This window comes from Puntigrus tetrazona, chromosome 7 (assembly GCF_018831695.1).
Source record: "Puntigrus tetrazona isolate hp1 chromosome 7, ASM1883169v1, whole genome shotgun sequence".
In the NCBI taxonomy this organism is placed as follows: Eukaryota; Metazoa; Chordata; class Actinopteri; order Cypriniformes; family Cyprinidae; genus Puntigrus; species Puntigrus tetrazona.
In genome coordinates, this window is record NC_056705.1 from 27,469,442 (window position 1) to 27,494,882 (window position 25,441).

Here is a 25,441-nt window from a genome sequence, read left to right on the forward strand (position 1 = left end):
AATTAAAGTTGTAATTTAATTACAACTTATATTTTTTATTGTAACGTTATTACAACATATCTATCCATCAGTAGTGGTATAAATTAGAGGTAGACTCGTGGGCGGAGTCACCGAACTCTTATCCCTGGGTACTTGCATACAATTGAACTGCTCTAGCGCTGACTGTGTCTGATTGGCTGGGAGAACTCTGTGCGCTGATTGGACGAAACTTTTAGCTGTCAAAAGTTTCTCTGAGCAGCGTGGGTCATAAGGCACTGGATTGCCCATGAGCGCAGACTTTTAAACCAAGAGCCGTGCTGAACGATGGCCGTGCGTTAACTTTAGGCAAGGTGTTTGTCTTTGCGCCGCGTGTTTACTAACCAGGGAAGAAGTCCACCTCCTACATATCGGGAAACGTGGAATAAATCACTCCACTTAGAAAAACAAACAAGCTATGGCAGCACTGAGCAGTACTACCATGAAGACTTTGGAGGATTTGACTCTGGACTCTGGATATGGAGCCGGTGATTCTTACAGGTCCCTCAGCTTGTCCTCCTCCAAGTCCAACTCGCAGGCGCTCATCAGCTCTCCACAGCGAGGAAACTGGTGGAACTACACGGATTCCATGAACAGCAGAAACAACAGCTGGGACACAGTGAACACGGTGCTTCCCGAAGACCCGGAGGACATCTTCTCCAAATGTCCGAGGCTACCGGAGTTAGAAGAGTTCCCTTGGACAGATGAGGAAATCGATGTTGTCCTGCGTAAAGTTGCTGGAGAGGGACTGTCTTTCACTCCGGAGAGCGTCAGGAGTCTGTCACTGCTTATGCGCAGAGCTCTGTTGCGGATCTCGAGAGAGGCGCAGCGGTTGAGCGTCGTGCACTGCAGGTGCACGCGGTTCGAGGTGCAGAGCGCGATGAGGCTGGTCATGAGCTGGGCGCTGGCGGAAAGCTGCGTCTCGGCCGCGGTCAGAGCCATCTCGCTGTACAGCATGAGCGCCGGAGAGGTCCTGCGCAAGAGCAAGTCCTCCCGCTGCACACTGAGTCTGTCCGTCGGACGCTTTTTCCGCTGGATGGTGGACACTCGCATCTCGGTGCGCATTCACGAGTACGCGGCCATCTGTTTGACCGCTTGCGTTGAAAACCTCGTGGAGGAGATCGGGCTCCGCGTGCTCGCGGCGCAGAGCGGGATCAGCGCCTCTCCGGTGACCCCCGAGGCGCTGGAGGCTGGCGTCAGCAATGACGCGGAGATATTCGGTCTCGTTCAAAACTATGAACATCTCATCTGCGGGAAGAACGCCAACGGTAAGACACCAATTAAAAGAATACACGAGCAGTTGACTTTTTTTTACACTGTGTACATATAAACTTAGTAGGAAGTTGCACTTGGTTCTTCTGGTAGTTTCCTGGCCATAGATTTAGGGCCTGTGAGATTTGTAGATTTTAACATTACATTAAAATATAATATAATGCAATAAAACAGTATGAGTTCATGTGACTTGAACAATACTGTAGTCTTTATTTAGCATCTTAAAGTGCTTTTAAAATGTTTGACACAACTGTATGTTACAGTTGACCAATGCATTTTTACCGTTGCACTTTTAATTTCTTATTCTGTTGTATTTGGCATGTTGACAATACGTAGTTATAATAGCTAGCACTCATTTATTATTACAATTGGCGGGCAAAAATAATTACATTTGTAGTGTAACATGATCTTTGCATGTAACATGTATTCATCATTATTTTGTATGCAGAGACAGATGTGGGATTTGATTAGAGTCTTTGAAGGGCACCTCGATCTTGATCTCTGTGAAAATACTAATTATCGTTTCCACACTTTCATCTCGGCTCTGCATTATTATGCGCAAACAAATGTCAGAAATTCAAGTCTCCCCACAAATCTGATCATTATGCACGACAACTCAAGGCCCAGTCATGCGTTGCCTTTGGTGTATCATACAATAAACCGGTTGGGCGAATACAAGAAAATTATATTTGCTATCTGTTGGCACAAGTAGATAGGTTCATTAAACCTGTGCATCCATAATTTTGTTTTGCAATGTCACAAGTAATACTGATTAAATTACAGCTAAACGTTCAATGATTCAGCTTTGATGTGTTGCATCTGTCACCTGTCTGTATTTGTTTTCTTAATTCGACAGTACTGGAACTTAATGATTAAGTGGTAGGTTGCACATTATAAATAATGTTTAGCTCTGGCTGTATTTTCAGAAGTACACAAAAAGCCCATTGTTCTGCTCTAAGCCATTCACAAGCGGTGGAAAATAAGCAGAAACACCGAGAGAGGCCAGAGTGAGAAGAATGCAAAGCCATCGCACGCTCTCCCTCTGGTTTAAATCAGTCTGGCGATCGTCTCTGTGACAGGCCAGCCTGTACAAAACTGGTCTGCTTGGCCACTGTGCTGAAAGAACGTCTTTTGGGGACAAGAGAGAAACTGACATCTCGTGGGGTTGAAATAGAAACAATAAAGCTGCTGTAATGCCAACAGCAGCACACGAACCACGCTACACTACGAATGTGCTAGCTATTAACATCTTGCTGCGTGTGGCTTGCACCCTACACACTTAAAAAAATAAAGCTTCTTTATTGACATATTTGGTTCCACGAAGAACCTTTAACATCCATGGGAGCTTCACATTGCGCAAAGAAAAAAATGTTCTTTACTCTATAAAATTAATTAAGAATTGTTTGGGAAACACAATGGCGTTGATGCATCGCCCTCTTTTATTTGTAAGAGTGTAGGTGTAGTTCAGGCACCCCTTCGGGAGGCATAGGCTTAGAAATGCATTCATTCAATTCACATGTACACACTCAGCATGACTGATGTGCTCAATCACCCGTGGATGGTGAAGGTGTTTCGAACACTTATGCTAGGACACAGCTGACCTGTGTGATAACGAGGCTTAGAAACTCGGCAGTGCACACGTCACACTTGTTATTTGCATACAATTATTGGTGTATCAATTTCAAATTTCATTAATCCAGGAAATCTGACATTTGAGAAGCAGAAATGGTGCTTTTTATTTAGAGGGAGCAAGAAGAGACCTGAAGGCTGGCATATAGGCTTTCATGTCAAACACTCTTGTCTCGTGCTGAGCAGAACCACATCTGGAACTGTTTAGTGCTGCACAGCTTAAATGACAGAAAAAGGCCATTTTTTATTGTGTAAGCTGCTGTGGTCTTGTTCTTTGGTCTCTGCGCATTTGTCCACACAAACTGCCTTGGGCAAATCCCATTAGAAGTGTGAATTATGATGAATTGATATTGTAGGTTGATAAACAAAATAGAACTTCTTAAAATGTATTTGTTTATTCTGTATATTATTAGGTCAGCATAGCTAAGTGTTTGTTGGGATTTTATGAACTTTATGAACAGTGTTGTGGCAGGCCATAGGGAAAATCCCAGCTGAAAATATATACAACCCAGCAGTGGCTGGCAGGGGGTAATTTTTTAAAACAAACATCTCTTCAGGATGAGAGAGCACAGCAGCCTTGGAAAATGTTGCATAAATTGCCACAAAATGTATTTATGTCTATTAGTTCTTGCTCTCGCTCACAACTTAGTTTACTAAAAGATCCTTTTATCAGTTTTTGATTGTAGTTTATCATTTTATCCCTACAATTTTAGGGCGGAGGTCAACTGCAGTCACAGACAAGCCTTCACAATAAACAAGCTAATAATGGCCATTATGACTCAACCATGCAAGATGTCAAACGGAAACATGCCGTTCTTCTGGAAGGAAAGCAATAGGGCCTTGAATAAATAGTCTGATTTAATTGAGGTCTCCACCACTTGGCTTTAATGACAGACAGGACATAAAAGAGCCGGTCAAATGAGGAGATGCAGGTGAGACACAGTTCACATCAGATTGGCTCTGTGCAGTGTGAGAGCAGTCCCACAGAACAGGGTGTTGAGTTCTGGTCTGTGTGTGGAGCCTTGTAATCATCATTGGTTAATTATCCTCATAAAACTTTCCACCCACACAGCCCAGTTTCTTTGAGCTTGACTACAAACCGCAGAAATTAGAGCATTTCCCAGCCACGGTCATTTAAAACTCAAGTGTGTTTAAAAGGCTGAACCTTTTTCTTAAGTAAGATTATTCACTCCACCTTCCCGATATTTTCTCTGTAGTCCAAAATGTCTTCTGGGAATATTTAGAAGTAAACCTTTGCTGTGCTGGACGTACAGAAGCTGCTACAGAAAAGCTAGTATTTCACACGAGGCCTGTGTTCTGTGTTTGCACGTGTAGCCTTTGAGTGCTATTATAAACATCGTCATGAGGGTCTCACTTGGGCACCTCAAGCACCTAGAGTGGACAAATGCTTTCTATAAGGAGAGGAGAAGGTGCCTTCCTAGAGCATGCAGCGACAGCTGCTCTGTGTGCGAGTTGACCTTCCTCAACTCCTCAGCATGCCTGCCTGGTTCCATTAGCATCTGTTTCAAAGAGGTGTTACTTAGTCTAAATTCAGGGTGGCCATGGAATTTGCACTGCATTGACTTCAGATTCATCAATATTCAGGTGAATTTCCATAGCTGATTTCTACCGGAATTTTAATTGATGGTCCACCTTACACTCATGTCCTTACAAACTCTTCTGTGTAATACAAAATATATATATATTTTAAAGAACGCTGGTAACCAAACCCTTTTGATCACTGTTGACTATTTAATTGCATGCACAAACAAATCGCCTCATAAAATGCGTTTCGTTAGATCTGGTTGCTCAATATATATGATAGTTGTTTCTATAAAAGAAAGAAAGTCATACAGGTTTGGAACGACAACATAAAGGTAAATAAATGATGACAATATCGAATCCTAGGTGAACCATCCCTTTAGCCCTGATCGGATTGTGCCATGTGAAGTCTAACGCGAAGAGAGAGAGGAAACACTAGCGGTTTGATTTACATCAAACAAGATCTAAATGTATGTAGTAACGCAGCATTTTATGATACAACATAAAACATTTTATGGAGCTGTTTCATTGTTTTGTTACTACAAGCGTTGAATAACTTAAAGAGCATTCACAACTGAAAGAAAACGGTTCCCTTTAGCACCTCATTAATCCAAATATATGTGCAAGAGTAAAGGTTTTACACATGTTCAAAGAACAATGTTCCTTGGAGCTTTCATAAAGCACAAAAAAAGCACTTATATAAATAAGTATACTCTGGGGAACACCATAGCTCCTGACAGCCCATAAAAATCACTGCTAATCAGTCACGCTAAGAATACAATGAGTTACTCTACACCTCTTTGTTCCACTATTAACTGTTAAAGTAGGTGTCAGAATGACTTTAGCCTCTCTGAAGGGATTATTAATGTAATGTTGTAAACAAGGATCTTGTATGAACTGAATGTGATGTAATCAACACCTTGTTTAAAAGTTATTTCAAAGGGTTAATAAAGGATAATTAAGGATCCACATTGTGCTCCTTGAGTGACGTGTCTGGGTTCTTTACCACAGAGCGCAACTTAATCAAGTGTGTCTCATCACAGCAATTACACAGAGTGATTTATTTAGCAGTATCTGTTTGCTTTGAGTCTTGACACCCATCATGTTTTATGGATTAGCTCTGCTTGATTAATGTTATAATGCCGTCTCTCCTCAACATATCCCATACTTACCAAACCCTCCAACTTTGATTAATATTGCAGTCTGACAAGCTAAATTGCATTAAAATCCTACTCAGCGATAACCCCGTTAGTCTACGAAGCCCAGTGAATAGTCTGTAAGTAATTAAGCTATCATCAGAAAGAGATTGCGTCCTCCGTTCAACCCCCAGATCAGGAAATCCACTTTATAGCCGTGACATGTTTTGAAGAACTGCTACAAAAATACTTTGCAATTGAAATGACTGCCTCGGTGGAAACTGGCTCGGGGGTTTATGGGTGAGAGAAGCGGGCAGATGGAGATCCTGTGCAGCGCTGAGTTACTGTAGTTCTGCTTTTTCCATCTTTCACAAGAATGAGGCTTCAGAGAGAATTCTTGGCTTTAGATTGTAGCTCTCACACAGGCCGCTGCGATACAGACCAGGCTGTCAAACTGTTTTAGTTATGGCTTGAGGTGGCAAGTGGTGTCAAAAGGCTAAAGTGAGAGGTTTTGATGAGCGGCCTGTCTGTCAGTCACAGAGATAATCCATAAATGGGTGAGACTACTTCAGCTAGTGGAGCTTTAACCCTTAGATATCTCTAAAGAAAAACCTCAGAATAGTTGGGATTTACAACAGTGGGGAGACACTTAATATTCATGAATATTATACTGACACTGCGAGACCTCAGTCTTCTGTAGAGCTGTTTGATTCATAATTGATGAATTTTGCAATATCAAAACTGTTATTGAACTGAATAAATCAACATTGAACAGAATAACAACACACTTGTCCTATAAAGTTGATTATAACTTTTTTCATAATTTATAAATTTTACAGTTATACAACTGAACAGAATCAACACTCACTAATGATTTACAGCTAAATTTGAAAAAAATGTTTGCATCACTGATGATATTATTTCCTATTTTTTACTGTCAAGCTGCTTTGAAATCTTTATTGTATAAAGTGTTAAAGGTTACTTGACCCAGTATTAATTTATAAAATTTGCTATATCAGAATGCTGTATTTGCCTATTATGAACATATAAAATATTGTCTGATTATTAGTACTTATGAAGCACAATCTTATTCTACATCCGTAATCCTACCCAATACCTAAACTGCTTTCTAACTATTAACAAGCAGCAAATTATTAGTCTATTGAGGCAACGGTTGTAGTTAATGGTTTGTTAATACGAGAAATGGACTTCACCATAGCGTGTGAGCAAAAATGGTTTGGTTTTTCAAAACTTATTCAAAAGTATTCAAAAGTGCCCCTGATCGAAGAATCATCCTCCCATTCTTTGAAGCTGACCTGAATAAGTGATATTTTGCCAGTAGCATGCCAGTGAATAGCTGTTTTTGCTCTTGCAGTTGAGTATGTGAACACCTGGAGTAGCGGCACCATGCCAATATCCGCATGATGTTTAACTTTATCATTACGAAGACCGTTAAACTCCAGGAGCCTCTCATTCTCAGAGGTTCTAGAAGATCCTATTCCACTCAGGTTACTATTGCCACAGTAGGAGAGCCATCTGCTTTATGAGCCACCCTCTGTTTCAATTATATTCTTCAGTTCACTCTCTTTTTACCGGATATATCATAAACTTTAAATGTAATATTACAATAAAAGTTACATGATGCTGTAAATCTGTTGGATTTATTACCGTCAAACTATTAGGTGAAAACAGCAAGTTTGTTAAGAAGCAATCTGTTTTTCCCCCGTCGACTTGATTTTGTCAAAGCAAAGCTCTTCCACCGAGTTGGGGGTTGCATCTCAAATCAGTAGCAGAACGGGATGCAGGAAGTTGTTATTATCATCATCACTCTGTGGTTTGGCCTCTGGCAGAAATGGTCCGTGTGCACGGTCACACACAACTAACTGGGCACCTCCCCTTTACCACTTAGAGATAGCAGTCAGCGCTCCACGTCCTCAGTCAACAAGCACCTCCAGCACAGCACCTATAGCACAAGGGCTGATTGACCGTGGCTCTTCAGCACACTTGTGCCATTGTGCCCTGAGGAGAATGGCGGTGTTGTGGGAGCGTGTGACAGAGTGACTGGAGCACTGTGTTCACACCGTATTACCTGAGCCAAATCAGGCAAGCAAAATAGGCTGATCACTCACGTTTAAGCAAATTAGTGTGTTTATATTCAGACTTGCAATTGAAAGGTTTCTTTCAGCAGTTTCTTAAGGGATTTTTTGTCTGTTGGAGAACGACGAATAAAAGAACTGGCCAGATATTGAATGCAACAAATGGATAATAAATCTTCATGTGAAATGGCATTAAAGTCCAAATTAGGTCATTTTAAAATTTTATTTTATTTACTTTATTTAAATTTACAGGCACTGTTTAGTTTTATTTACCTGTTTTTAGGTTTAGATTTACATTTTATATCATCTAAAGTGAAAAGCATTTAACTGTCTTTAATCGTGTTAGCAAATATCAATATGAATATCCATAAATGATGAATGATGCCTAAATCACTAGCAATTTATGCAATTGATTTCAATTTGTTTTTAACTGGTCATTTATTGGTTACTGTGCATAACCTGACAATAATTAATATTTATTAATAAGTAATATTCATTAATAAGTAAAATAAGTAAAAAATAATTCAAATAATAACACATTGCTTAAATCCTTTATGCTTAATTCATTATAAAAGTAGTTGTAATGCATTAATTATGCCTTGTAATGCACCTTATAATGCATTGCATCTCATGAATAATTGTAACCACAGTTATCAATTAATTCTTACACCATGCATTTTAAATTTGGTCAGAATTATTTACGACAAGACATAATGTATTACAACCACACATTTTAAATAATTATAATGCATTATACTCTTTAATACCCCTTTATAATGCATTATACATAAAAGCTTTAAGACAAGTTTTACCAAAATTGTTTATAATTGAATGGGTGAGCATTACTTTTGACATTGTAATCGCTCATATTTTTATTTCTTATGTCTAAAATCGTCTTAAAAGATCAAAACAGTTGAGAATCCTTTAACAGTCCGGCACCTTGAAAACAAGCCTCTTTCAGTTCAGTTCAGTTCAGTAAAAATCAATGTTACATATCTCCAATGGAGTTTTGAAAACAGATACCGTATCATTTGACAGACATCTTTCTGGTTTTATGATGGTTTTCTACAGTGCAAACATGAACACTTTAGTAGAGATCCATTTTATAGATGCAATTTACCCTTCCAGGTGCACTTGGATTCCCTTTAGCAAATATTGCTTCTATATGTCCATCTCATTTCAGGAGTATTTTCTGCCACATCTCCCAGAGCTTCTCTCTTTCATTGGCAGAGTAGCTCTCGGTCAGGCCTTTGACACTCATATGGATTTCCCAGTCTCCCATCAGCGGCGTGCGTGAGCTCGATTTCTCTCCACATAATGGCAGTGCACACACATTCCCCTCTTCCTCAGTCCGCAATGATGGTAGCAGATGAGAGCGCGAGTGTGTGTGTGTGTGTGTGCCTGTGGGAGCGTGCGGCTGCTTATGACGCATGTCATGGCCTGACGGCTGCCAGTATAGACACGGCTAGCTGTGGGAAAGCGCACGGGTGTGTCCTGGATAGAGGGGTTTGGGTCTGTGGGTCCACAGCCTGACCAGCTGCATCACACACCCTGTGGCTCATATACAAACCCATCCAGACCCGCGAACCTGCTTTAGGTTCTATAAAGATATATTTATGTATTTTCAGCTGCACTGTATTAGTTAATAGTATGATCCGTAGCACATGTGAAATGAGCTCAACTAGACCAGACTGCCTCAGTTCAGGGCATATTCATATGTGGTTATAAACATGCAGTTATATTCTGACTGGACTCAGTGCTGCATATGTGCACAGCGTCTCTTTCATAGACATTTTGTACATCAGGTTCTGTTCATAAAAAATGATATAATTGAATATGGTTCAGAAACTGCTATCGTTTGCTTTGATGATCACTCTTTTGTGTTTCAGTCGCAGCACGCTAAGCTGACAATCTGCTGCTGTGGCAAAAACAATACATTGGCAGCAGTCGAGCGAGGCCGTGGTTCACTCAACCTCACAATGAGTTTGTTCACCCAAATAGCTCTAAGAGAAATACATTTCGATAACAATGATGTTATGAATTTGGCCCCAGTCAATCAGGTGGTCAACATCTGGAGAGATATTTTGAGTCACCGTAGCACAGATGAATGTGCGTACTGTACCTTAAGAATGGTTTATCGTTTAGCTTGATGAAGAAAACAAACCCACACACGAATCCCTCATTTGATCCCCTTCTGATACCCACTGAAAAAGGGATCCAGGGGTAATGCATGGATTTCAAATCAAATAAAAAGGAAGCAAAAAAACACATCCTGCATTGATAAATCATCTGCCAAACATATGATCTGCTCATTATTTTTACCGACTATCATTTTGCACTTTTTTTTAAAGCTTGGCATGGTATTAATTCTGAATTCAAGATTAAACAGATAACGTTTTATAACTCTGTGGGGATTAGTACATTCTTCGTGAATTATACTTATGCTGTGGTTACAATATAGATCACCCTTCTTTTGAAAGCAGTGTATTTCCAAAGGCAATATGTGCCAGACATAGCTAAAAAAAAAGCATGGCTGTTGTACATTGTAATTAATAATTCATCTACAAAAATACTCAACAAATAAAAACACTTTGAGACATTTAGACAAAGCGTAAATAATTGAGCAAGGAAGACAAGACTAAAGTCAGGAGAGAGAGCCATGTTCTGAGTAGAGGAAATGATGACTTACCACACTTCCTCCTCTTATCTCTGTCAGGGACACATACTGTATATGAGAGCAATTGGCTTTTGTCTTCCCCCATCCCCCCCATAATTATTAGAGTTGCACCAAACTGACGCAAGAGTTCGTTTTTAGAGAAATGATAATAAACACATAACATTTTTAAAGATCGAAGGGCGCTTTGAGTCGGAATGATTTAATCTCGTTGTAAATGTGTTTCTAGGTGAGCTATCCCTGCCTGCTCATTTCAGCCCGTATACTGAGGGTCCGGGCTCAGCGGTGGAGAGCAGACAGAATGCCTACGCTCAGCTGGAGCTCAGGACGCTGGAGCAGGCCCTGCTGGCCACCTGTGTGGGCAGCCTCTCTGAACTCAGTAAGTTACAAGCCTTTCGATTCGTATCCAGCAGTTTTAGGAAGACTGTGACAAAGTTTTGCATAATATTGGTTTAAAAAAAAACGCATAAATGGATGAAAGTCAGAAGAAATGAGCAATTCGAGGGTTCATGAGATCCCTTCCTTTCACAGCTGGAATCGTGCTACATTTCTGTTGATTCGCTAAAAGTCATTGATTCTTGTATTAACACTGTTTTAACATGATCTAGCCTTTATGACGAAACTGTAAGCAATAACTTAAAACCTTCTTCGTCTTCTTTTCCTCTTAATAAATGATTAAAGGGATAACTCATCACCAAAACATAAAAATTCTATGATCATTTATGTATAAGACTTGCGCTCGTCTATGAAACACAAATAAAGATATTCTTAATGAAACCCAACAGATTTATGTCTCTCAATTAAAAGTTTACAGAACGAAACTATGATGCTTCAAGAAGTTCATTGTTAATGTAATCCATCTGAACTGAGCGGTTCAAGCCTAAACTTGGATTCAACTTTTTGATTCATATGGATTGCTTGTGGGATGTCTGGTTGCACTTTATTTTGATTGTCTACTGACATGCTACTAACTATAAGTAACTTTGGTATTACAGTACATGTCAACTATATGTCAACTAATTCTCATTAATGTAAAACTACATGTCTAACTCTCAGAGTAAGCTGTTAGGGTAGGTTAAGGGTTTTTTACATCAAAGTTTCTGATTGTCAGTATATTGAATGTTGTGGACCAATCAAAATAAAGATATTAAGCAAACCGTCTACTAATACTCTAATGACTGCTAGTTGATATTTAGTTACAAACTTACTCTTAGCAGAATGTCTAAAGTAGACTTTCGAAATAAAAGTAGGGTTTTCTTTGTACTTTTTAATGCATGATTGCATGGACTTTCAAAGGATTGGAGAGAAAAGATGAGAGAGTATTTAAAAAAAATATATTCATTTGTGTTCTGAAGATTAACAAAAGTCTAATAGGTTTGGAGAGACTTGAGGATGAGAAATTGATGATTTCATTTCCTAACTAAGGTGAAATAGCTTTTCTCAGTCTAGTAAAAAAAAAGCAGTTCTCTTTAAGAATTAGGTCACCCATACAGCACTTTTCTTCTTGCTAAAATGTTTAATTTTATAAACACTGTTGTAGTCAATTTTTCATTTCCGTTTATTACTGTCCCATGAAATGCTATTTTTGTATGGGTGTTTATACATGGTAGTAAGAGAGTAAGCGACATCTGTAGATTTTAAGTGCTGTTCTTCTAACAACTGGACATTGTAGGCCGGCCCAGGGGTGTGTGAGTGCCTGAGCTGTGGGCAGTTTGTTTACGCAGCAGACCGCAGCTCAGGATGAGGCAGGACCAGAGAGGGAAACGCACTCTCCCTTAGGGGACCAGCAACACTCCTGCAGTTGTTTTGCTGCTACAAGCACCTTCTGTTTGGGTCAAAGGAGTAAAAAGCGCCTTCTTTATGCTTTATGATTGCAGACACTCAAGCTATCGTAAAGCAGCCCTTGTTTAACAGCTAAGTGTTCATTAAGGACCGTGTAGACCATATGTGATTGATTGCTTAGATTGTTTCCCACACCTTTCTTTCTTTCATTCACGTATTTTTCATTCACATATTAGCTGTTATTCATCTACCAATAAGTAAGTACAAAAGCAGTGAATTTCCATTCAAGGATAAAATGATGTATGTCCTCTGTCGCTGTGTTCTCTCAGTCACATTTCTTTCCTTCATGATGCTTTTCACATATGGAGGACAGTGTCCACTGCTTTTACTGTAGTCTTCTCTGAATTTAAGGAGTAAGTCTTTTGCCTGTCCTCATCATATCTTCTCCTCCTTTGGGGAACAGCTTGTGTCTGGATTTCTGCATTGAGAGGCAAAAACAGCAGATTTAAAGCCCCTCGGAGTAATTTAGAATAAAGCTCTTAGACGCTCGAGTTTATCCGAATCATCTTCCATTTCCACGTTTGGACATAAAACAGATGGGTCTGAAGATATATTTTGCTGTGTTGAAATATGCTTTGTGTTGTGTGTTGTCAGCACTTTAAAAGAAAATGACACAATTGTGCTTGGCTGCACAGCTACTGTCTTTAGTTTATGAGGTTGAACTGGAAACACAGATGGCTTTTCTATTTCATCTTAGATTTTGCCATTTGTCTGCTTTTAGAACTGAAGGCATTTATTGCAGGTTATTTAAATTCCATTATTTTTTATGCAGGCTATATATGTATTTATTTGTTGTCTTAAAAGAACAATAATATAGATAATATGTGTCATATGTGACAACTGTGCTTTAAATGTGTGTGTATGTGTCCTCCAGGTGACTTGGTTTCACGTGCAATGCACCATATGCAGCGTTTAGTTACAGCAAGTCCCAGTCTTAGTCCTGGACGTCCTTTCTGCCTGCAGCCCATCTCCTGGTCTCCAGACGCTCTTCACACACTCTATTACTACCTACGCAGTCCACAGATGGAGTCACTGGAGAACCCCAACCTTGAGCCACCCAGGATAGCCCTTAGCAAGGAAAGGTGAGATCATGGACAAAACCCCATAATCTGCCTTCAAACTTTTATGTATTAATTTATTTAGGAAATTGACATATCAATGTTTCCTATGGTGTGAAAGCAAAAAAAAAACCCTCTAACATTGAAGATGAACTTTTCATTTTATTTGTTTTTTACAGAATGTAACACCGTTGTACACTATCCAATTTTTATTTGTCAACTGCACATTTATTGCTTTAACACATTCAGTGGTTTATTATTGTTTTTATGCTTCCTTTTGCTTTTTTTTGCTTTTTAAAGAAATTAAAGCATCGTGTGACACCGAACACTAGAGTAATGAGCTTTCTAGAGTAAGTTACATATTAAAATAGAAAATTGTTATAAAACTGAAATATTTTACAAATTTACTGTTTTTATAATGTGTTTGACAAATGAATGCAGAATTGATATATATATATATATATATATATATATATATAGATATATATATATATATATATATATACATATATATATAGACATATATACACAGCACTTGTTAAACCAAAGCAGTTATGAATTAGTCATCCTTGACTAAAATGTACTTTTTGTAGTGTATTGTTTATATATTAATTCATCCAGTTTTCTTCTTCTAGTGTTCTATCAGTAGTGATATATTCTTTGAAATGAACGATTTTTGTCCCCTACAGATTACAGACATTCTTTACATTTTACTTTAGGTCTGTTCAAGTAAGATGAGGTGACTTTTCTCTGTGTGGAAACCTTGCTCTGCATTCACGTCAGATAATGAATACTAATGTTTCTAGCAGGTGGACAGTTATGGTCGTGAGCAAGCTTCACAATCACTGCGCTTCTGGCAAAGATACTTGAGAAGAAGAAAAGCGTAGAGGATTCATTCTGTAATATCACACTGATTTGAATTCCAGCGACACGGCATGTCTGTTGAATACGGCAGATGCTGTTATACAAATTGTGATTAAGAATGAAGTGCCAGGCTTGTTTGTGGTAATGAAAGGCAGGATTGAAAGAGGCTGTGGCGAGCCAAATTCAGCAGCCTTTGTAATTAAACTGTCCTCATTTTTCTCTGATCCAGTTTTGCGCCACTTTTGATCTGCCCTGACCTTTGAAGGATTTAAGTGTGTTTGAGTGTGTGCATTCTGGCTAGGAGAAAGTGAGAGATGTTTGGTAAATAACCGAGTAGTGCTATTTTCTCAGGCCTTTTCCTCTTCTTCCTCCTCTGATGGAGTGGATGCGAGTGGCTATGGTTCATGCGGAGCATCGCCGGAGCCTGTTAGTGGACAGTGATGATGTGAGACAGACTGCCCGACAGCTACTTCCTGGACTGGACTGTGAACCTCGACAGCTCAAGTAAGAAGTTTACTGGAGATCAGTACTGACAAATATTACTTTGGATAAAAGCAAAAATGAAGAAATTGTAATTGTAAATGTAAATGTTAATGTAAGAATGAATGTAAATGAAGAAGACATTTCTGCTTCTCTCAAGATTTTCTGCTTCTCTCAAGACTTTTTACTTTAAGAATATTTTGCCAAGTAAAGATGTATTTTTTAATTCCATTGTGTTTTAACATTGTGTCCCTCCTTTTCTATTTCTCAGGCCAGAGTGCTGTTTCACCTCCTTTAAGCGTCTAGATTCAAAGGCTGCCTCAGACAAGTTTAATCTGGATCTTGGCTTCCGCATGCTCAACTGTGGCCGCACGGATCTGATTGGCCAGGCTATCCAGCTTCTGGGCCCAGATGGGGTGAACACAATGGATGACCAGGTGAGCCCACTTCTAAATTGTTTCACAATAAAATGTATCGTTCACCCAAATATAAAGATTACATTAAATTTATATTTCTATACTACACTATACTATCCTGTATGTATTTTGAAGTGGTTGGTAACCAGTTGACTTCACTAGCATCAATTGTTTGGTTACCAACATTCTTCAAAATATTCTTTTGTGTTCAACAAAAGAAAGAAACTTATACAGGTTTGAAAAAAAAAAGAAGAGGATTTTAATTTGTGAGTGAACTGTCCCTTTAATAGAGTTAATGCATACATGTATGTACGCAAAAAAGTACATGTATCAACGGATTAATTTAAATGTAATACTTTGTAGTTAAGGCCACCTTATATTAAGTGGGACCAAAGTTTAAAAGTGTTTTTTGATTAAATATGTTTACATCTCTCTCTCTCTCTCTGTGGGTGTGTAGGGCATGACTCCTCTGATGTACGCCTGCTCAGCAGGGGACGAGGCTCTAGTGCACATGCTCATTGATGCTGGCGCTAATTTGGATGTAGCGGTAATGACACAGTTTGTTTTTTTTTCAGTCCTATTATGTCTTTTATTTAATTATGTATGTCCTGCCCCAACACAAAGTAAGCTAGAAATGTCCATTTATCCATTTATCTGATAGACTTTGATTAGCTATTGAAACTACACTTTTCAGGATATTGCCATTGTTGAATAAATTGGTTTGTTGTACTATAGCACTCTGGAAATGCACATATATTCAGGAGAATTCGGGTGTTTTTTTAAGAAATAATGATTTTTTCGTTATTCTTTTTAGGTGCCCAACTGCTCACCAAAACACCCGTCTGTGCATCCTGAGAGCCGCAGCTGGGTGGCCCTTACCTTTGCTGTGCTGCATGGACACATCTCTGTCGTGCAGGTGAGCATGCACACCAGTTACATGAACAATACTATTACTTCATGAAGTGCTTCCAGAATGATCTATGTATTTACTTTAATAACACACTCATTACAAAATAAGTCACTTTTTCAGTTCCAGTTTACTGTACATACAAATTGCCATTGGAGGACTATCATGCTGAATGAACTTTGTTTGGCCTTTGCAGCTCCTGTTAGATGTGGGAGCAGATGTGGAGGGCACAGCCCTGAGAAACGGCCACCAAAGCTCAGCAGAAACACCCCTACAGCTGGCATCAGCCGCAGGTGGGGGAAACAGTGCAGAGTCATCCTTAACATGTGCTTTCTTTTAAAGAGTTGTGTTTTGCATGTGTTTATAACACAGAAAACTATAGCAGAGGATATTTTCAACCTGCTGCATCTGGCTGCAGATGCGTTTTGCAACGTAAATATAATTATATACACTAGCTTACTGTTCAAAGTTTTGAGATCAGTTTGTGAAAGAAATCAATATTTTTATTCAGCAAGGACCCATTCAGTTGATCAAGTAACTGCTCTTTTGATCTGACCTGTCATGACTTCCACATAAATATGAAGCTGTTTAATAATAATAAGACTTTCTTCATTTTATAATTTAGTTTTACTGTATAGTGGTCAAGTAAATGCAATCAACCCTTATATATTATAGTGCATACAGTATTAAAAATAGTTCAACATTTTCCAAAATAAATTTTTTGTCATCATTTGCTCACACTCACGTCCTTCCAAACATGCATAGGTTTCTTTCTCATGTTAAACACTCTTTCTCATGTTAATTGCACTTAATTTTCATCGACTATCATCGATTTGATCGTCAGCTTCATTTAATAAAAAATAAAGTTTATCGTTATGCATCACTATCACTCTATTTTCCTGTTTGATATTGTTCAGTGCTTTGACACAATCTGTATTGTTAAAAGCGTTATATTAAAAAAAAAGTGATCGATTGAATACAAAATATGCAGTCCGAAGAACAAAACAGTTGTCGGTTCCCATTCACTTTGAGTAGGGAAAGAAATACTGTGGAGGTCAATGGAGACCATCATCTGTTTGATTACCAGCATTCTTCAGATATCTTTTTTTATGTTTAATTTTTGGGTGAACTATTCCTTTAAGATGCTGGACAACATTCATCAGCATGCTTTATTAGAAACATAATTGTACTGGTGTGTGTGTTCAGGTAACTATGAAATGGTGAGTCTGCTGTTGTCCCGTGGCGCTGACCCAATGCTGCGGGTGCATCTGACGTCCTCTCTCTACGAGGGCATGAACTGCTTCAGTCACGCTGCGGCGCACGGACACAGGTACTGACCGCTCAAAAACACCTGCACTGATCAAGATTAAATTAGGCTATTATGTAACGAATACTGTCTTTTCCCCCAGGAATGTGTTGAGGAAGCTGTTGAGTCAGCCCCAGCGGCTGCAGGAAGACGTGCTCTCTCTGGAGGAGATCCTGGCAGAGGGAGTGGAGGAGCAGGAGAAACGGGAAATGAAGGGTGGAGCAAATGCAAAATCTGTCTGCACTCCACGGCTGTGTAAGGCCCGCACCAGAGCCCTGCAGGAAGCCAGCCTTCACAGCGCTGAGCACGGATATCTGGACGTCACCATGGAGCTCAGGGCACTGGGTACACATCTGACTCATTTACAGTAAATGAAAGAAAATGGGCAACAAATTGAATTAGAGATGCATAAACAGTGAGATATTTTTGGCACGCGCACAGCAAGTGTATCACAGTCGGTGATTACAGGCTCAGTCAAGCCATAAAGAGAGATTATTAATGAACCGCTGGTAGGATTAACCTTCAATTTTTGCCCATCTAAGATAACTATACTTTTTTTCAGCTTTACGGCACAAGCACCGGCGGTTTTAGAGGCGATAGATTAGTGGTGTGATCTGTTGTTCGATGTTTACAGTGTTTTAATAAGCTTGTTCTCTCTCAGGAGTGCCGTGGAAGCTGCACGTATGGCTGGAGTCGCTGCGCACTGCCCAGCTCCAGTCCAGGACTGAACTCACACTTTCCCTCTTTAAAGACTTCACCGCTATCGGGGACGAAAAATACTGCGAGGAGCTGCTCTCTGAGGGTCTTCCGCTCCTCTTCTCCATTTTTAAGACCAGCAAGGTGTGCTTAACAAATCCGTCACCGTCATGCGAATGCTTGAAGAAACGTCAGCCAAGTGAAATATTATGTTTGAAACGTCTGCGTTCTTTTCTTTAATACAGAGCAAGGATATCCGTGAGCAGCTGGCAGTCATCTTCAGCCACTGCGTTAGCTCTACAGCCGCCCCGTCTGTTCTGGCAGTAAAGGAGACACCTACAGCTCAGCTGGGTAATGCATATCACCGCACGTCATACTTTACCTGTGCACACTCTTGGTCAGAAGTTTGGGGTTGAATTTCTCTTTTCCAATGCACATAATATCAATCAAAAACGACATTTTTACATTATGTTTTTGTTTTTACCTAGTGTACAGATATATATATATATATATATATATATATATATCTAGCAAAGATGGACTGTGTTGATCAAAAGTGCAAATAAACTATATGCATTATACTGCATATACTTACTTTGAGAGTTTCTCAGTTATCCAACACCAAACTCATGTCCGTTAAAACCCAGTGGCCTCAGGAGGCGAGAAAGACACGGATTCCTGCTGTTACTTTGCCTGCTCTTGTCCCTGTTGGATTTATATGATTTATAAACTAACTCTAATTTTGTAATATTAATGTCACTGCCTTCATCGCCCGACACATAACATAGTACACTTTTAAATGTTTCAGTCCATCTCGCTACATGTAATTTAGCATCTAAAAGTGTATGAGTGTTAATGCGTGCCATATCGCCTTCACAGATGCGCACTTTCTGAACAACACCGAGATGTCTGATGTGATATTTGTGGTGGAGGGAAGGCCCTTTTATGCCCACAGAGTTCTGCTAATGTCTGCGTCACAGAGGTGGGTCTCTTACTCAGACTGACTTGAATGTAGAGCCTTATAATCAGTTACGTGACTATGTTTTACGCTCTTCTTGTTTTATGTAAGGTTCAGAGACTTGCTGAGTCTCTACAGGAGCAATGGCACGTCAGACCACATGGCCATCGAAATCACTGACATAAAATACAGCACGTTCCAGGTAATGGACAAACCTCAGACAAAACGAACACATACAAAGTAATGGCGCTAAAAGAGCTTATGAATGCTTATTTCAGATGATGATGGCACATCTGTACTGTGGAGGAGTCGAATGTTTAGACGCGTCTGTGTCTGATTTGCTGGAGGTAAGAACAACGTATAGTAAGGTGCTGTTTAAATATGTTTCTGTAATCAAATCAGAGTTGGCATAAAGCAGGTAACTTAAGATGAGATGCGCTTTCATGTCCTGTACAGCTTCTTCCCATGGCCCACTCATTCCAGCTTCAGGTTTTGAAGAGACACTGTGAAATCCTCTGCTCGGAGAGAATAAACCTCAACAATGCTGTGAACATCTACCAGAATTCCAAAGTATGTGCATACAGCTTACACTAACGTATTATTTATCATTCCAGCATCAAGTCCTCTGATCTCGGTTTTGCTGTGTGTTATGGAGCAGGTGTGTGAGGCGGTGGAGCTGGCAGTGTTCTGTGAAGGCTTCTTCCTGCAGAACATGGTCGATCTTCTGGACTGTGAGCAGTTTGAGGAGCTACTGCTGGATCCAGATGCTCTGGACGGGCTTCAGGCAACGCTGGCCTCGCGGCTACACTCACTTTGTGGCCCGTGTCGAGCTTGAGCCCGTGAGGAAACACAACGGAAATTACAGACGTGACAGATGGTTAACTAAGCTCAGATATGTAGGCAGGTGTGACGTCCCATACAAAAACAGTATTTAGATGTTTGTTGACCTTCGTATATTTAATAGTTTGAGTCTGTGGAAATGATTTATTGGGATGTATGAGCTATTTATTATTATTTTTTAAAACTTAAAGGGTAACAATGTAAAAAATGTTTACTAAATTGTGTTTTGTTTACAAATAATGTACTTATATGTTGATTTATGAGGTGTTTAATTATACCCAGTATAGATAGGCTTTTTTTTTTAGTTATGTTACCAGCTGCTTCAGAGAGGTAGCGCTGTAAACTGCAGTGTTAGCGCCCTCCAGTGGTCAAACGTGTCCTAAACCTGCATTTAAATACCAAAAATGTACATAACAGTATTGTAGATACTTCTGTATTCTCTCTTCACTTTAAAGTGTAAATATATTTCTAATATGCAGCAAGGCAAAGGTTCACGGATATTTTGGGATCAATAAAAGTAAGTTATTTGATATAACATTTGTCATGCTATAAACGAATGGCAAGTGTAATTTTGAAATGACTAATAAACATCATTTTCATTATTTTGTGCTCCCAGATTTTTGTATCAGAAGGCAAAATCATTTGCATTATACAGCATGTGCATACATTTGTAAAGATTTAAGATGATGCTGGAATATTATCAAATAAAAAAAAATACATAAAAAAAACTAAAGAAAAAAAAATAATACATAATAATACAATATAGAGTAAATAGCAACATATATCATGTTTCTTAATTCGCTTAGGTTGATCACTTTCAGCTGACAATCTTACAAGGGTTGATATTCAGATAAAAAGAAAAAACAGCAAACAAACGCACGTCCCAAAGTCAATGGATTTATTTCCGTTGCACTGAAGTTGTTCACAGTAGTTACAAGGGGATACATTAGCGGCGATTCTATTTTTCCCGCTCGGTATTAATCAAATCCGTGATACATTACAATCCAGCTTTGCTCCTTTTTTTCTCCCAAAGTACAAAATAGGAAGGACAACAATGTGTATTGCTTAGATTACATCTCCGCTTATTCTCCACGCTGTATGTTCCCGTAAGTGATGGTGCGTTATGACATCCCAGACCCCCATCCCGAGAGCATGATGCGGCGGAGCACGTGGCGAGGGAGCGTTCACGATAACGGAGACGAGAGAGAAAACGACCAACTGAAAATGAAGGCGTGATAAACGGGGGAAACAAGTCGATGGCGAAAAAGGTGAAGAGGAGGAGAAATCTAACATCCACAACATCATGCAAATTAAAGCCGAATGTCGGACATGCAATACGAGAGATAGAGTCAGGAGCAGCAGGATCCCCTTGATGGTTTTAAGAAAGTCGTTTGCCCAAAGTTGTCTATTTACAACACGTGATTTGAGCTCGTCCACCTGTTTTACACGCACAATGAGATGAGTGACAAATATCAATACTTCGTTATCCCTCACCCCCCCCCACCCTAAAGAGGCTAGTCTACATTCTTAAATTACCAGTAAATAATTTAACATATACTACAAGCTCTTTAATCTGGTCAAAGCCGGGAAAGAAAGAGTGCTTCATTCACAAAATCGGATAAGTGTTATCGTACACAAAACACAAGATCCTTCGAACAATCTGATGAGTCGCCCTGATGCAAACAATAAAATCTCCACCGCCCGGGTTTTGTATTTATATAAATATTCCCCAGCTGAATAAATTAAAAAAGACGAACGCATAAATAAGTTACAAAAAAAAGGGTGAAAGGTCTCTGAATCCTGCAGATGTTTCTCAATAAAAGTCATACACGAAATAAATACAAAGCGAAAACTGACATCATGAGTAACCCTCGAATACATTAAGCATAATTGTCATTCAAAACTAACATTTCATGGACGCTACGTGAGAAAAAAAAAAGCAAACAAAACACAATTAATCTAAGCAATGTCACTGATAGACATTTGTTACATAAGGAATATTTTCAGTCTGTACAACAGAATAAATCATTTACCGTGACGCCCCCAATCCCGCCCCCCCCCCCCCGCCCCGCCCCAAAAGTTCATCCCCACCATTTTTTTTTTCAAATAGGATCTCCAGATCTTGTACAGCAATGACACTGAGTCCATAAAATGTTTTAAATTCTCCATTTCACAAAGAAAGACTACATTGAAAAGAATACAATCCAACAACGGCCCTCGAGGGCAACTCCTCAAACGCGTGCGTTATGATATCCAGAGTCCCGTTCGCCATTCGTCCTTTTGAAACGATGTCCTGTGTGTACGTCTGTGTGTTCGTGTGTGCATTAGCAGAGAACGGGGAGGAAAGAAGACGAGCAAGGATTTAAAAAAAAAACAACAACAAAGAAAAAAAAACAATAAATGAAAAGATGAGCTGTGGGTTAGCTTAGCGAGAATTCATAAACTTCTTTATTTTAAGGCTTCACTCCAAATCCTTGGACATGTGTGGCTGTATGTACAGTAGCTGCAGGAGGAAGGAGTTGAGGAATAGTTTGGAGCTCTTGATGGTGTTTGGGTGTTTAGATGCATCAGAATGAGGAGTTTCCCTCAGCTGCTTGTACTGAACTTCCTGTGTAATGTGCCCTCCATCAATGTGCCATACATGAATCTTGTGCAAGAGCAGGACTTGGGGCTTTAACACGTTTTCTGGATAATTCCTGGTAGCAGAAATAAATAAAGGCATCATAAAACAACATAACGAGACACCGTGAAGAACAAACAACACTGGAGAGAAAAAAAAAGAACAAAATAAATGAAAAATAAGCATGTCTATAAGCGCCTTTTGTAAAGTGTCGGGTCAGTACATACAGTACTTCAATATTCATTCCGTTATATAAAACTTTGTAGAGGCTTGAGTCAGCAACATCCTTTCACCATGAATGGATTCTTTTCGTTTCTTTTGTTTATTTTATTGTATTTTATTTTATTTTATTTTAAAACTAGTAATCTAGCATCTCTCCTGGCTTTAAGGTTGTTCCTGTGTCCCAACTGATGGTGCCATCTTGGCTTTGTCTTGGCCAGATGGACATTTGGAGTCATTAGGCTCAGGCTCATGTCTCTTGCTGTTGGCATGCTTGGGCGTGCCGGGCGGATGGGACACCTGCCCGTTCTTCTCGTCTGAAAAGAGCTGTTTAATTACGTCAAAGAAGTTACTCAATGGGCTGCCTGGGTGCACAGACGGGAGAAGAGGAGAAGAACAAGAAAACAAAGAGAGAGAGAGAGAGAGAGAGACAGAGAACAAATACATGAACAATGAGGATCACAGACGAGGCAAGGTGAGATGATGAGAGGCAGGACGAGACCGCATTAACTGGAGACAACAAGCCATGTATCAGAACACACTGACACGGATACACCACACATCTGCAGGCATGTTCAACTGCTCGACAGTACAGCTGAATTACTGGTCAAAGGTCTTATTGTGGTAGTGAGTATCTGTGGCTGAGCAGTCTCCATCTGATCTGTGATCTTCACTGGATGGAATGGAGATAGATGGGATAGTGTTGACTCGTTACAAAGAAAATCGAGGTAGATGGTCAATGGCTTGTTGTTAATTAGAAATCAAATGTCAAACTCTGGATGCATATCCCAAATTGTGTGTGTATGTTATGAAGAATTTAGCAAGTTATATAATACAAATTAGGGGTGGTAATGACAATTGTCAGATTGATTCACAAACAAAAAAACTGCATATGTATTGGATTTTTATTCAGTTAAAAGAACCGGAACCATTCATTATAGAATCAGAACACACTTTTCTTGCATTATACTTGCATTATAAACCTTAACTGGTTTATAGGAGCAAACTGTTTGACTACATTACTCATATGCTTCTGATTTATTTAACAGAACTAGTTCAGAGGAAACATTTGTTAGCCAATCTGACCTTTCTGGTCATGCACTATTATTCTTATTCACTTAAAAGAATGAGTTTAAGCTTAATTTTATTGTGAATCTGACTACTGGTTGCACTGTATGTTTTTGATTTGCTAAAAATAACTTATTATTAACTTACAAGTCATATAATAATTAAATGACTTCTATGACGTACAAGCCATTTGTTTGGGAATTTAACTAGATGGGTCTTTTAAAAGCACCAGTTCATAAGCCTCATTCATGAAGCAGACTGTACAGGAAGCACTATTTTAGTTTTTAATAACTTTAAACACTTCATGACAATTATTTATTTGCAAACTGGATTAAACTAGAATTGGCCAAAACTTTGTGGCGTATGTCAGTGACCTTATAAATGTAGCTAAAAATGAAATTTATTGAATGAAATTTAAAATTAATGCGGTCACGATCATCATAATTATGTAAAATCACTGTCAGAGCATATGTTTACACCCTGGTACATATACAGCTAAACATATTCATGCTAAATTCATCATTTCTGATTCAAATCAAAGGCCAGAAATGAAATCTCATAAAATGGATTGAAATGTAGTGGTACAAATTGTTGCAGATTCTGAATACACCTGACAGCCGGCCCAGAAGGATTAACTACACACCCTATTTGACACCAACACAGGCTTGCAAACCATCACCTCTTTTTCCAATTTCATAAGTGACTGAGCAGCAGCGGCCCGATAGCACAAGCTGTAACATGGCAGTCCGTGGCCTATGTGAACACTAGAGTAGATTGCTTTAGTTCCAGAGCTCGTCTCTGAGTCTCTCAATACAATCTGGACTCCTCTCAACATCACGACAGAAAGCTCGAAACTGCCGCTTCTCTAGAAGACAGGCTGCTTTGCCACAGCCTAAGAGACTCTCAAAGAGAGATGACAGCTGTGTGCAGCTTTGAGACACACACAGGACACTGCTTCGGCATTTCTGCTGTGAGCCATTACAAATGTTCATCTCCTTTTAGATTTATGCTAGGTAAACTATTGCAGACGCAGAAAACGACCAGTACAGCAGCATGGCTATTTTTCTCTTACAGGGCATGTGCCGAGCTCCAGTCAAATAGCTCTGGACTAAAGACAATGGACAGACCCGCATGATTCAATTTGTAGCTATGAAATTTCTGCATTTAACCCCATTAGGTTAAGTCAATCCGAACTGGCATTTTATTAAGATCCACAGCTATGGAGTCTTATCTCTTTGATAAAGTGAGATTGCGGTTGAAATGGCAAATACCTTTCTTGTAATTTTGCTAAGATCTTAAGACCGCATGTCAAATAACGGCTAATAATTAATGTATTCCTTTGAAATGATTACTAATCCAATAGCAAACACATACCAGACTTCACTGTTGCCTGTTTTAATACTCATATTGTATTTATAGGGCTCTACACAAGTAGGTCACGCTGAAAAAAACTAGTCCCGTTAGGATTCTGCCCCTCATTATACAGCGATTCTTCAGATGATTACTTCTACTGTAAAAGTCCCAAATGATCAACATGAAAGAAATGTTTAGAGAGAAGAGGTGCTGAGAAACATGCTAACATAAAAGCTCAGACATCATCTTCAAATAAAAAAACCTGGTTTAACAGATTCGTAAGCGCTGCTGATTAAATGTTTAAATTAACAAGGCCTTTTACCAAAGTGATTCAGATGCAACAGTTGACCCACAAAAACAAAGTAAAATGATGCAAGAATTGAATATGGAGAGAAAAACAAGATGAAGAATGTATGAAGTGTTTTCACTCTAGAGAATTTAAACTTTCAT

The 25,441-nt window shown here is 39.2% G+C and overlaps 2 protein-coding genes across 8 annotated transcripts in view; one reads left to right on the forward strand and one right to left on the reverse strand.

Annotated features, from left to right (window-relative positions):
• Positions 1 to 267: 267 nt before the first annotated feature.
• On the forward strand, positions 268 to 20,333 carry abtb2a (ankyrin repeat and BTB (POZ) domain containing 2a). The gene is made up of 17 exons (XM_043245524.1): positions 268 to 1,283; positions 10,594 to 10,743; positions 13,081 to 13,288; positions 14,480 to 14,632; positions 14,880 to 15,045; positions 15,482 to 15,571; positions 15,839 to 15,940; positions 16,128 to 16,224; positions 17,138 to 17,261; positions 17,341 to 17,582; positions 17,899 to 18,077; positions 18,179 to 18,284; positions 18,813 to 18,915; positions 19,003 to 19,093; positions 19,170 to 19,238; positions 19,348 to 19,461; positions 19,550 to 20,333. The coding sequence occupies exons 1-17, from the start codon at positions 434 to 436 to the stop codon at positions 19,724 to 19,726; spliced, it is 3,021 nt and encodes a 1,006-aa protein (XP_043101459.1). The 5' UTR covers positions 268 to 433; the 3' UTR covers positions 19,727 to 20,333.
• Positions 20,334 to 20,615: 282 nt separating this feature from the next.
• Positions 20,616 to 25,441, reverse strand: part of brsk2b (BR serine/threonine kinase 2b) — a 110,728-nt gene continuing 105,902 nt past the window's right edge. For 6 of the 7 annotated variants that reach the window (XM_043245526.1, XM_043245525.1, XM_043245527.1 and 3 more), the window contains one exon: positions 20,616 to 22,935. In XM_043245526.1, coding sequence (XP_043101461.1) covers positions 22,736 to 22,935 — 200 coding nt within the window. In that variant the 3' untranslated portion in view covers positions 20,616 to 22,735. The remainder of the gene's footprint in view (positions 22,936 to 25,441) is intronic. The other variant, XM_043245528.1, reaches the window with a different exon arrangement.